The sequence below is a fragment of the Diceros bicornis genome, chromosome 26 (genome assembly GCF_020826845.1).
Source record: "Diceros bicornis minor isolate mBicDic1 chromosome 26, mDicBic1.mat.cur, whole genome shotgun sequence".
NCBI lineage: Eukaryota > Metazoa > Chordata > Mammalia > Perissodactyla > Rhinocerotidae > Diceros > Diceros bicornis.
The window spans coordinates 32,768,895-32,781,441 of NC_080765.1; the positions used below are offsets into that span (position 1 = coordinate 32,768,895).

General features: G+C 42.1%; 1 protein-coding gene across 2 annotated transcripts in view; it reads right to left on the reverse strand.

Annotated features, from left to right (window-relative positions):
- The window catches only part of VPS35L (VPS35 endosomal protein sorting factor like), a 118,566-nt gene that overhangs the window by 50,221 nt on the left and 55,798 nt on the right, over window positions 1-12,547 (reverse strand). For both annotated transcript variants that reach the window (XM_058569939.1, XM_058569941.1), the window contains exons 15-19: window positions 11,058-11,104; window positions 10,191-10,302; window positions 9,550-9,666; window positions 7,315-7,368; window positions 4,308-4,388 (exon numbers count right to left, since the gene is read on the reverse strand). In XM_058569939.1, the coding sequence (XP_058425922.1) occupies window positions 4,308-4,388; window positions 7,315-7,368; window positions 9,550-9,666; window positions 10,191-10,302; window positions 11,058-11,104 (411 nt within the window). The remainder of the gene's footprint in view (window positions 1-4,307; window positions 4,389-7,314; window positions 7,369-9,549; window positions 9,667-10,190; window positions 10,303-11,057; window positions 11,105-12,547) is intronic.

Sequence of the window (12,547 nt, forward strand, 5' to 3'; positions counted from 1 at the left end):
TACTGGGCCTGCCCCGTGGCTTAGCGGTTAAGTGCGCGCGCTCCGCTGCTGGCGGCCCGGGTTCGGATCCCGGGTGCACACCAACGCACCGCCTCTCCGGCCATGCTGAGGCCGTGTCCCACATACAGCAACTAGAAGGATGTGCAACTATGACATACAACTATCTACTGGGGCTTTGGGGGAAAAAAAATAAATAAACAAAATTATAAAAAAAAATAAAAATAAAAATACAGACTATTAAGAGGTACGAGCCCCATTTCATAATTAAGTAGCTTATTAGGTCAGTCAAGCAAAAGACTTAATAAAGGACTTCAAAATTTAATGACAAACAATGCTCCAAGGCAGAGCATTATAAGATACTGCAATACTGTCTGGTTAAAATAGTTCCTGAAATCTTATTCACAGCAACTAATCCCTTTAGAACACGAAATTTTTTTAATACTTAAGTACAGCTAGGCATAATGCATTTCCTGATTTAAAAACAGGTTTTGTTTTTTTCTTTCAACATTTCATTATGAAAATGCTAAAACATGAAGAAAATTCAAAGAATATAGAACAAATACCCAATTACCACTTAGATTCTACAATGAGTAACATTTTACTACATCTGCTTTATCTCACCTTTCCTTCGGTCTAAGGGTAGAATTTGTCAACACACAATCTACACACATTCTGAAATAATTTCCAACTTGCAGAAAAGTTGAAAGAACAGTACAGAGAACTCCCATATTCCCTTTACCCAAATTCCCCAATTTTTACTATTCTGCCAAATTTGCTTTATCATTCTCTTTACGTAACACATATTTTTTTTTCCCTGAACCATATGAGAGTGGATTGCATGTATCACGTCCCTCATCCTTTAATCCTTCATTTGTATTTCCTAAGGATAACCATATTCTCACATTCCCACTTTGCTGTTATCAAATTCAGGAAAGTGAACATTGATATAATCTTGATACTTTTATCTAATCTATCATTCATATTCCAATCTTGTCAATTGTCTCAATATGTTCTCTATAATAAAGTATTATTTTTTCTTCTCTTCAGTCCAGGATCCAGTCCAGGAACATGAAATGCATTTCGTTTTCAGGTCTCTGTAGTCTGTGTTAATTTGGAAGAGTTCCTCTCTTCGTCATTAACGACAATGATGTTCTGAAAGAATACAGGCCAATTACTTTATAGAATGCTCCTCAATTTGGGCATGACTGATGTTTCTTCATGATTAGATTCCATCATGCCTTTTTTTGTTGTTGTTGAGGAAGATTGTCCCTGAGCTAACATCTGTGCCAGTCTTCCTCTATTTTATATGTGGGACACTGCCATGGCGTGCCTTGATGAGCGGTGCGTAGGTCTGCGCCCAGGATCTGAACCCGTGAACCCTGGGCCGCTGAAGTAGAGCACGTGAACTTAACCCCTACATCGCCTGGCCAGCCTCTTGTCACGTATTCTTGACTGGACTGCTGCCCAGATGACGCTGTGTCTTTCTTATGGTACCACATCTGCAGGGACACGATATCCACTTGCTCCTCATTGGTGATACGAATTTTGATTAGCCAGTCAATGACTGTCCAACTTCTCTACTGTACAGTCACTATTTCTCCCCTTGCAATTGATACTCATTCTACGGGAAGACCCTCTGAGATATGAAAACGTCCTTCTCCTCATCAAACATCCCCCCTAGATTTAGCATCCATTGATGATTCTTGCCTGAAGACTGATAATTCTTGTCTTTACTGTGACGGGTGCAAATGGTGATTTTTCTTTTTCTTTCTTTTTTTTTTTTTTTGCTGAGGAAGATTCACCTAGAGCTAACATCTGTTGCCAATCTTCCTCTATTTTGTATGTGGGTCACCGCCACAGCACGGCCACTGACGAGTGGTATAGGTCTGCTCCTGGAAAGTGAACCTGGGCTGCCGAAGCAGAGCGCGCTGAACTTAACCACTAGGCCACCAGGACTGGCCCCTGATTTTTCAACTCTACTGTTTCCTCCACATTTCTCAATCAGCACCCCCTGCCCACCTTTCCCCTCATCTATGTATTTCTCTACAGTAGTCCCCCCTTATCCACGGGAATACATTTCAAAACTCCCAGTGGATGCCTAAAATCACGGATAGTACCAAATCCTATATATACTGTTTTTCTTATACATACATATTTGAGGTGGGACAGCAAACTAGCACAAATTTCTTTTTCCTTCTTCACAATTTCATTATAGAAGATGTGTTCTTACTGTAGATCCTAACAACATCTGCATACAATTTTTTTTCTTTCCTTATTAAGTTGAGAACTTGCACCTTTTCACTTAAAGGAAGCATTCTATGGCTTCTCTTTAGCATATCTGAATTGCCAGCATCACTACTCTTATGCTTTGGGGCCATTATTAAGTAAAATAAGGGTACCTTGAACACAAGCACTGCGATACCTCAACAGTTCATCTGATAACCGAGACGGCTACTAAGTGACTGATGAGTGGGTAGCGTATACAGTGTGGATACGCTGGACAAAGGGATGATTCATGTCCTGGGCTAGACAGAGCGCGACGGCAAGATTTCATCACACTACTCAGAACGGCATGCAATTTAAAACTTATGAATTGTTTATTTCTGGAATTTTCCATTTAATAGTTTCAGAGCATGGCTGACCGCAGGTAACTGAGACCACAGAAAGTGAAACCATGATGAGGGGGGACTACTGCATTCACCACAGGGATAGACTCTTGGATTCTACTTGACTCGATGGGTTATAACCCATTCCTGTCCTTACTTCTTTTGATGCTCAAATGGGGAGCTGGGGGGGCCCCTTCCAAGCTGCTCCCGTGCCCTTTGCACACGTCCCCCCATCAGTTTTTCAAGTACTTCCTTACTTTCTGGCACAAGCAAGGGTTCCAGGCTCACCTTGTACCTTCCCTATCCCAGACCCGGAATAAGCTATCTTCATAGTTTTATTTTTCTTCGTGTGGCCCTCACTTAAGACAAGGGGCTCACAACCGACATGGGTGGCCATCCTGAATGCAGGCTGACCTCGGGGCAGCTTCTGTAAGTTGCTCTTAGATATGACAGAATAATAGCACAGCACAATTTCTCTCTCTCTCTTAGGAATGGACTGCGTTAAAATCATTATTTTACTTAAAGTTTTCAATTAATTGGGTCCCCAGCAGGCAAGGTCTTACTGAAAATTCCTCAAGAAAAATTCTAATGCCCTTCAGTCTTCATATGTGCCCGAGACCTTGACAACCCACAGGGGGATCACCCGTCCTCTCTACACTGAACACTTCATTCACTCAATGATATTTACCAAGCACCTGCTATACGACTATATATTGCTTTCATCACACCTAGAAAAATGTCCGATAGTCAGTGGTTGCTCAGTAAATTATAATGATGAACCATATCAATTGCCAAATGGTAAAAAATTCTTAAATTAGCAAAATGTAAGAATTCTAAAATTCTTACAAGAATACATCACTAATTGTCTCATACGAAGTTAAGCTGGAAACTGATCATAGGCAATAAGTGTCAGAACATCATGTTATTAAATAAAAAATAAAATCCTAATCAGGTCAAAAGTCACTTTACAGTAGGTGACCCTGCGCTGGGTTCTGTAATGGAGGAAAAAACATCTGCTATTCAGGACATGACTGAGTCCACTGATGAAACGGGACCTGCACTGTGGGGTGGGTGACAGCAACGTATTAACGCCAAAGCCCCTTAAGTTGATAAGTAAACTGTGATTATACAGGAGAACGTCCTTGTGCTTAGGAAATACTCACTGAATGCTTTCTCCACAAAGTGCCATGATGTAGGCAATTTACCCTCAAATGATTTAGAAAAAATTTACATATGTATGCATGCATATATATGTGTGTGTCTGTGTACACATAATGATAATGATGAAGCAAACGTGGAAAATGTTAACAGTCGGTGAATCTGGGTAAAGAATAATGGGAGTTCTCTGAGCCATCTTTCAATTTTCCAACAAGCTTGAATTTATTTCCAATAAAAAGCTGATTTAACTGAAAAAAACAGGTACTTTATTTACTGGTGTCAATCAAGCACCTGTGCCAGGGCTTCCCACGTCACATCTCACTGAATCCTCACAACCACTCTGAAAGGAGGACTATTAGTATCCCCATTTTACAGGTGAGGAAACTGAGGCACAACAAGACTGAGGCACACGGCTAGGATACGGCAAAGCTGGGATTCAAACCCAGGATTACCCAACTTCATGGCCTGACCCACGCAACACGCCAATTTAATTCACAGAACCAAATTCCTAAGAGTGTGGAAATGGGAAGAACAATCTGTCACCTGAGGGTAGGAGTCTTCAAAGGCTCGATCTGGAGTCATGTGCTTGATGACATCAGCCAAGACGGTGTTCACTTCTCGCTTCTAAGTGGGGAAAAGAAATGAAATCAGTACTGGACACTGAATGCCAGTTGCTGGCCATTTTTCTGGGGAAAAGGACTAACATTTTCAGAATACAGCACACAGCTTCTAGGAAATAGTTTCAAATATTCTGCTGAAAATAGTATAAGGGGATAAATTCCACCCACATCACAGCCCTAAAGGTGGCTATGTCTGCACCAAGTCAGGACTAAAACACTGTTCTTAAAGGTTCTGGAGTATTACACTGCCCTGCTTTCCCCAGTGCTGGTAAAATTGGCCATGCCACTTTCTGCCCGCCTGTCCTAGGCCCTCCCCAGGCACTGCAGTGAGCAGCCAGGCACCCAGGGAAGAGCACAGACTAAGCCACGTGACCCAATGCCCACTTCACTTTTGTCATCTGTATCAGGGGTCAGCCAACCACAGACCTAATCTAGCCCAGTGCCTGTTTTTATACAGCCTGTGAGCTAAGAATGCTTTTACACTCCAACCAAAAGAAGAATAGCATTTCGTGACAATGAAAATTATACAAGATTCAAATTTCCGTGTGCATAAACAAAGTTTATTAAACACAGCCGTGCTCACTCACGTATTATCAGTGGCTGCCTTCATGCTACAATGGCAGAGTTGGATACTTGTGACAGAGATCACACGGTCCACAAAACCTCAAATATTTCCTATCTAGCCTCTACAGAAAAAGCATACTGACCCCTGCTCCATATAACGAGAACAGCGAAGCCTCTGGCAAGGTTGCTATACGGCTGCGCATATAGGTAAAGTGTCAGGCTCACAGCACTTTATCTAAACAGTTGCCATTACGTTTAGTCTCTCATTTAATGCTCATTAAACTCCCCAGCATGGCCATCATTATCCCCATATTACAGATGAGGAAGAGGAGGCTCAGAGAAGTTAAGTGACCTACCCAGGGTCACATAGCTGAAAAAGAAAATCTGACAACAGCACTAAAAGAACCAAAGTTCCTCAGAGAAAGAGCTGATTCCGAATCTGGGAACAGAAATATGCAAAGGAGGCTGGAAGATCTTACAACAGAAAGCAAGGAAGGCACCAAAGACTATGGAGAGCATGTCAGAAGGACGCAGGAGCCAATCTGAAAAAGCACCCACGGGACAAGGACGGGACAACTAAGCATCAGTAAGAATAATGTAATTCAAATATTATTAAAACCATGGATTCCTAAAGACACCAACAGCAACTAGTACTCACTGGGCACCGCTGGGGATGCTGTGGAATCAAATCCTTATTCTAAAAACTAGTAAATAACAGGGATAAACATGAGCACCAATCCTGCCTTTTCTGTACAAACTGTGCCTCAGGGTAACCAAATGCCTGACGACAGGAGTTTCTCCTTATACAAGTACCCCAGCTCACAACTAATGAAGATACAATAATAACTCCAAATGTCACCATTTTGCAACCTCTGATAAACCGTGAGATGCAATGAGATTCAGTGGCTGCTCGTGTTATAGAGGGACAACCAGATACCATGAGCCTCCCAGGAGAAGCACCATACACCACCCCCGGTGCCAAAAAATCAAATCTGAAGCTGATTAAGTCTCCAGAACTAACTGCCAATTTACAGGAAACACTGAAGGCAGAATGAGCATGTTGAGCACCATCAAAGGGATGTGATGGGCCAAGCCAGATTGGGAAACTCTACAGAACAAATGACCCAATTTCTTCAACAAATAAGTTACAGAGAAAAAAAAAGGAAGGAGGGAGGAAAAGAGAGAGATGCAGAGAGAATTTACAGATTAAAAGAATCCGTAGAAGTCTATTTCCATGTCTTTTTAAATCCTGATTGAACAAATAAACTGCAAAAAAGAAAATTACAAGATAATTGAGGAAATCTGAACATTGATTTTTAAAGATATTAAAGCGTTATTAATTTTTTAAGTTAGGATAATGTACTGGGATTTTGTTTATATATAAGAAAAGGGAGTTCTTATATTCTACAGATATGTGCTGAAATACTGACATATGAAATAACATGTCTGAGATTTGCTTCAAAATAATCCAGGGGTGGAATGAAGGGGTAAGGACATAAATGAAATAAGATTTGCCATAAGTTGATCATTTCTGAGTGGTGAGTACAAGGGAGATCATATGTTTGAAATTTCCATAATAAAATAAAAAACAAAAATTGGACAAAAGAAACAAAATCAACAAGCCAACATTTACATAACGCTCAAAACGAGGCAAAATCAATTTCTGGAGTTAGAGGCCAGGATGGTGGTGACCTTCAACTTCCAAAGGCTGGGGGCTGTGACGGGAAGGGGAGTGCAGGGGGCTTCAGGGCGGGAGGGGGAAGTTATTTCCTATTTCTTGATCTGGACCATGATGACACACATGTACTTCGTGAAGATTCATTAAACAGTACAGATATGATATAAGCACTTTTCTGCCTATATGCTATACTTCAGTTTTTAAAAGTTGATTAAAATAAGCACTCTGGCACTAGGATTTGAATTCAGTTCTACCTGCTTCTAAGTCTCTGCTGTCTGACATGCCCAGTATTTCCCAAACTGGGGTTCTAGTCTGGGCCTAGGGAAGAAGTGTCTTTGTTTACTTAGAAAAAAATTACATGCAAGTCAAATACATTTGGGAAATGCTGCTTACTAGAAGCCCATGGGAAGTCACAACGCACTTTAGCATATAAACATCTAAGGTGTCCTATGGTGAAAAAACTGCTTGATTTTGTATAGTGCAGCATTTCCCAAATTTACAAGTCAGTGTGGAATGCTTTTATTATAGTATACATATTAATGCTCCACCACACTAAATTATAAAGGATGCAATTTTTATAAATTAAGAACAATTACCATTGTAAAATGCCTAAGTTAGACTTATTCACTATTATAAACATGAAAAAAATATATAAATCTTTCAAAAACAATACCATAGCCACACATACCGTGAAATGCTGGCAGGTGTACTCTACCCACACTTCGGCACAATTAATGTAGTCCTACAAAGAAAAGTAAAAATGTCTTTACCATAAGAACACCACAATTGACCTTACGGCAAAAGCTCATGGACAAATCCCTTCAACGGCGGTGACCATTCAGAGTTGACAAGAGATAGGAATTTCAAGGCGGTTCATCTACAGAAAACCTGGCCCGCTGATATATTTTACCATGAGAGGTGAGTTATAAAAAAACATAGGTTGCCTGAAACTAATTAGACTTTCATTCCAGAATTGCTACTTGGCCAAGATAGAAATCTAGGAAGCTCTGCCATGCTTGGAGAAGCAGAGATGACAGCGGGGAGTCCTTGCCACATATCAGCAGAGACACTGACAAGAGACCTGGTTGAAGACGAGCTTTGCTTATAATGTGATTTGCACGTTCTGAGGAAAAACAGGCTTCCTGCCTTTAAAAAAGAAACCATTTGTCCTATAGATGGGTGATGTATAGATGTTGTAAAAAAGGTTAAGAAAGCACTGGAGAAAAAAAAAGAAAGCACTGAAGACTCTGGGTAAGAAATGATGTGTTAGGTTAAAGTAGGAGGGGGACCCTTGGAGAGACAATGAGATGGCTACGGAAATGACAATGACCAACTTACTAAGGCTGCCTGCCCAGGAAAACACTCAATTGGGAAAAAAATGGTCAAGGAAAAATAGAGTCTGCAAGTTTACCTCTTCTGACACTTCAAGGAAAAGAGAGAAGAAACGAGGAGGGAAGAAAACAATTATCTCATTCACACAAGAAAAGCCAGGAACATTCTAAGTTCTAACTGGAATGCTAAGAAGGTGAACTTAACGAGGTGAGTGTGAAGTTCAAGATGGAGAAAACTGTTAATACGGGCTTTCGATGCAAGGCTGAAGTACAAGCACCATGGGCCCAGAGGCTTCTGACTTAAATGTCCTAAATAAGCTGTGTTAGTTAGCCAATCAGAGTTAGGTTAAATAGAGAATTTCAACAGCTGGAGTTTAGTGAGGATTTTGCTGAACTTAACCTAGGTATATGATTTTGTACATATGTTTCTAATTTTTCTAAATTACACCACTGTTCTTAATATACTCTCATAAATGTGACTGGCAAGGGGTTTATAACTGAGATCACTTTAATATTTCCTTCTCCGTAAATAATTGTATCAAATGCTACATATCCATATTCAGTTATCTGCTGTGTTATAAACTGAACGTTTGTGTCCCCCCCCAAAATGCATATATTGAAATCCTAGCCCCTAGTGTGATGGTATGAGGAGGTGAGGCCTTGGGGAGGTGATTAGGACATGGGGGTGGAGCCCTCACGAATGCGATTAGTGCCCTTATAAAGAGACCCTAGACAGCTCTCCCACCTTCTCCACCATGTGAGAACACGAGAAAACAGCTGTCTGCAACCCAGAAGAGGGCCTCACCAGAACCCAACCATGCTGGCACCCTGGTCTCAGACTTCCAGCCTCCAGAACTGTCAGAAATACATGTTTGTTGTTTATAAGCCAGGCAGTCTGTAGTATTCTGTTACAGCAGCCTGAATGGACTAACACATGCTGCTAGTAGGCGAGGAACCGTGCAGGGTATGGCGAAGTTTGCCCAGCTGGTCCTGCAGTCACAAAGCCAGCCAACACCATTCACCTAGCGGCCGCCACATAAATTGTGGGCATGTTGCCTACAGGGACAGTGAGGCATGAAACCCAAACCTACAATATGACAGCCATCACTGCATGCATTATGGCAACTAACATCAGCTGGCCCATCTTCCCAAGACTTGCCCCTGAAGTATGGGGAGAAAGAGGCTTCAGCTATCTCCCTCCAAGGGACAGAAATTGGAATTCCCTTTTGCTGATTACTGGCTTGACTACTCATCTCCAATTCAGGAATATCCTACTAAATTGGTGTTTTCAAATCCAAATACTATAGACTGGTACATTTTGGATGCTCTTTGCAAAGTTACAGGTCTTTTAAAGTTTCAAATATCTGTAATTTTAGTTTTGGTGCATCTTAAGGCCTCGAGAATGAGACATAATTGGGATACAAAATCAAAGAAACAGATGTTCAAAGCTATCAGTTCTCCATTATAGGTTAAGAAATAATACAATGAAAAGAAGTAGATTTCTTAAAAAACAACAAACAGAGGTATGATTAATGAAAAGATATTTTTTTTAAAAGAAAAGCAGTTGATCTAAGGTATAAATGATCACTCACCTGTGGATTCTTCAATTTAGTGATAACTTTCCAAGCTTCATTGAGAATCTGAAGTCGATCACCCTCAGGAGGGTCAGCCAAGGCCAAGTTTAACCCCAGTGAACGAAAAAGGAGATGCTAAAAAAAATATCAAACCATCATGATACTGGAGATTTTAAATCAGAGTAACTTGAGGCTTACAAGAAAGGCTGTAACATTTTGTTGGTCTCAGGGTTAATCTTCCAACAGCCTCTTTCTGAAGTTCTACCACTAACCTATCCAAATTACTCTGAGAAGGTCAAAATAGAGCTGTCTCCACAGATTGGTCTAATTTGTGGGTCATAATATTCTGATGGACAAAGCTGTTCACAAATAATGAGTGAAGGTTTATTTTTAAAGCTGTAAGACCAAAGTCTTTCCTAAATACTTCATAGTGAGCTAACTCGACAGATTCAGGACTCACAGAGGCCTGACTCGCAGCCATTACATGTGTCTGACAACCCTACTCGCTACCTCACCTTCCATCGTGTTCTTCAGAAACAGAGCCTTCACCTGTTTTCCTGTTGGCCCAAGCCACCCCAACACCGGACTCTCTCCCTTGAGGGCTATCGTGTAAACACTGCCTGTTTGTTCTCCCACTGAGCTTTTGGTCAGGAGCCTACCTTGGGGAAACCGGACTCATCACACTCTTTAATCATGCCGATGAAATCCATGGACCTCGTGGCAATGAACTCGGCCCGGAAAGCTGACATCACGGAATTCAACAGCAAGGCACTGCAAGACACACCCCCCCCCCCAAGTCAGCAGAGCTTCCCCTTAATGACAGTCGCTTTAATTTTAGGATGCATGTTGCTGGTAAGGATGACTGATAGCCCTTTAATGGTAAGGTTGGGAAAAAAAAAGCCTGGAGTAAAAAGGCAACCTCTAGAGACTAACATTGTTTTGTGCATATTTGAAACTTGACAAATGCTGAAATGACTGGATGGATGCGTGGATGGATAGCTGGCTGATCAGTAAACAAGCAATCAGATCCACTTACAGAGAAGTAAACTGAGCCTTCAATAGGCTGGTGCACTAATAAAACTCAACTTAAGTAACAATATTGATCCAACCTACAAATATACATCTACATCTCGAAAGCACTGTTCGAGGACCTAGGGACACAGTGACTTAGGGACATCTGCCACTGAAAGGAGAGCAGAGGGAAACCTCACATGCCTGGAAGACAGGAAGATGGAGTTCCTCCTGACCCTACCACCTATCATGGCCCTATGGGGAAAGGACTATTATTAAAACCATTTTACAGATGAGTAGACTGAGGCACAGAGAGGTCAAGCAAGTGACCCAAGTTGACAAAGCTAAGAAAGAGAAGGGCCAGGCATCCAAAGCCAGGCAATCCGACTCTCATTTCCTGGGCTCCATGCTATCTTCCCCGCCTCTCTGTCGGCCCTCTTGCCCACGTAAGCATCAACCTCAAAAAAACCAACTCCATTTTCAAACTCATGCTCTATGAATTTTGAAACACTTACTTGTTACCTAGTTTCTTGCATCTCTCCATCATCTCGGTTAGCAGAGTCTAATAAGTTAAAAAAGTAATAATAAAAATCAGCAAGTTAGAGAACATAAAGCAACATTTCTCACGAAGAGATCTCCAAAATAATACTCTAAAATAAATGCAGCCACATGCCCATTTCCATAATTTCTCAGTTCTTGGCAGAGATGGGGAAGGAGGACAGAAAAAAAACTCACTTTTGTGGCATTTAGTATAATGATAAGAGCTGGGGCCCTGGCGTCAGGGCTCAAATCCAGCCTCACCAGCTACCAACAGTGAGACCTCGGGCCGGTCGCCCAACCTCATTAAGCCTGGGTTTCCTCATCCTTAGGCAGAGGTTACGAGTGGTACCATCCCCACCTGTAGGGTTACTACAGGATGATGAGAGCAGTACCTCCTGTGCTATAGGGCATCAATGAGCATGGAAATTACTTTACTCCCCACCTCGCTTACCAGCCCCCTTCCTCCTCATTTCATGGTGCCCATGGAAGTCACAGTAAAACAAACACCAGGCCAGTGCCTGCATCCACCAGCCATGGTGAGAAGCCCTCCGCACTCATGACCTCACCTCTCAGAACCACCCATGAGGCAGGCTCTCTATTCTCCCAGTGCACAGATGAGAGATCAAGCCACGGAACAGTGACGCACTTGGCCCAAGGTGACACAGCCAGCTACCGTGGGCCAGACTTGACCCAGGCCGTCTGGCATCAAAGGCCATGCTCTTCACCACAGTTCCTTTCCACGAATTTTGAAGCATGTTTTTTTCCCCAAAGGAAGTCAATGCTTTACTCATTGGAATACTGTTAATGGATTTAGAGCTATCTTAAGACAATTACATATCCTTTAAAGAGCTCCTGTTTTTTAAAAATCAATGGAAGAAGAATCCTTTAGGGCAGTGGTTTGGGGACGGTTTTGAGGGCACAGACAAGGTCAACGCTAGGACTAACCAGCGGATCACAGCAGCCTGGACCCCGAGCACTTCCCTCGCCCCAGGCGCTGGGCAAAGCGCCCTACACACTGTTCCTTATTGACTCTTTACAATCGCCTGTGAGGCCTGTGTAAACTATCCCCACTTTACAGACCAGGAAGCCAAAGCTCAGACGGCTTAAGCCACTTCCTAGTAAGTGGTGGAAATGCGATTTGTATCTTAGCCTGGCCCCAAAGTCAAAAAATAAAATGTCTCCTTTAGCGCAATTCCACCCCTTCCAGCTGTGTCCCTCTGTGGCTTAGGTGCTGCCTGAATAATTCAAGTGACAGCTGACTGTGGAGATACTGTCGGTACCCCAACCCCAGAACCCCGATTTTATTCAGATTTCTGTCTCTGCCCAACAAAAATCAGGCTGAGTCCTGTTATGGACTAAATTATGACCCCCTCCAGATTCATATGTTGAAGCCCTAACCCCAGTCTGACTGCGTTTGGAGATAGGGCTTTTAAGGAGGTAATGAATGTTAAGTGAGGTCAAAAGA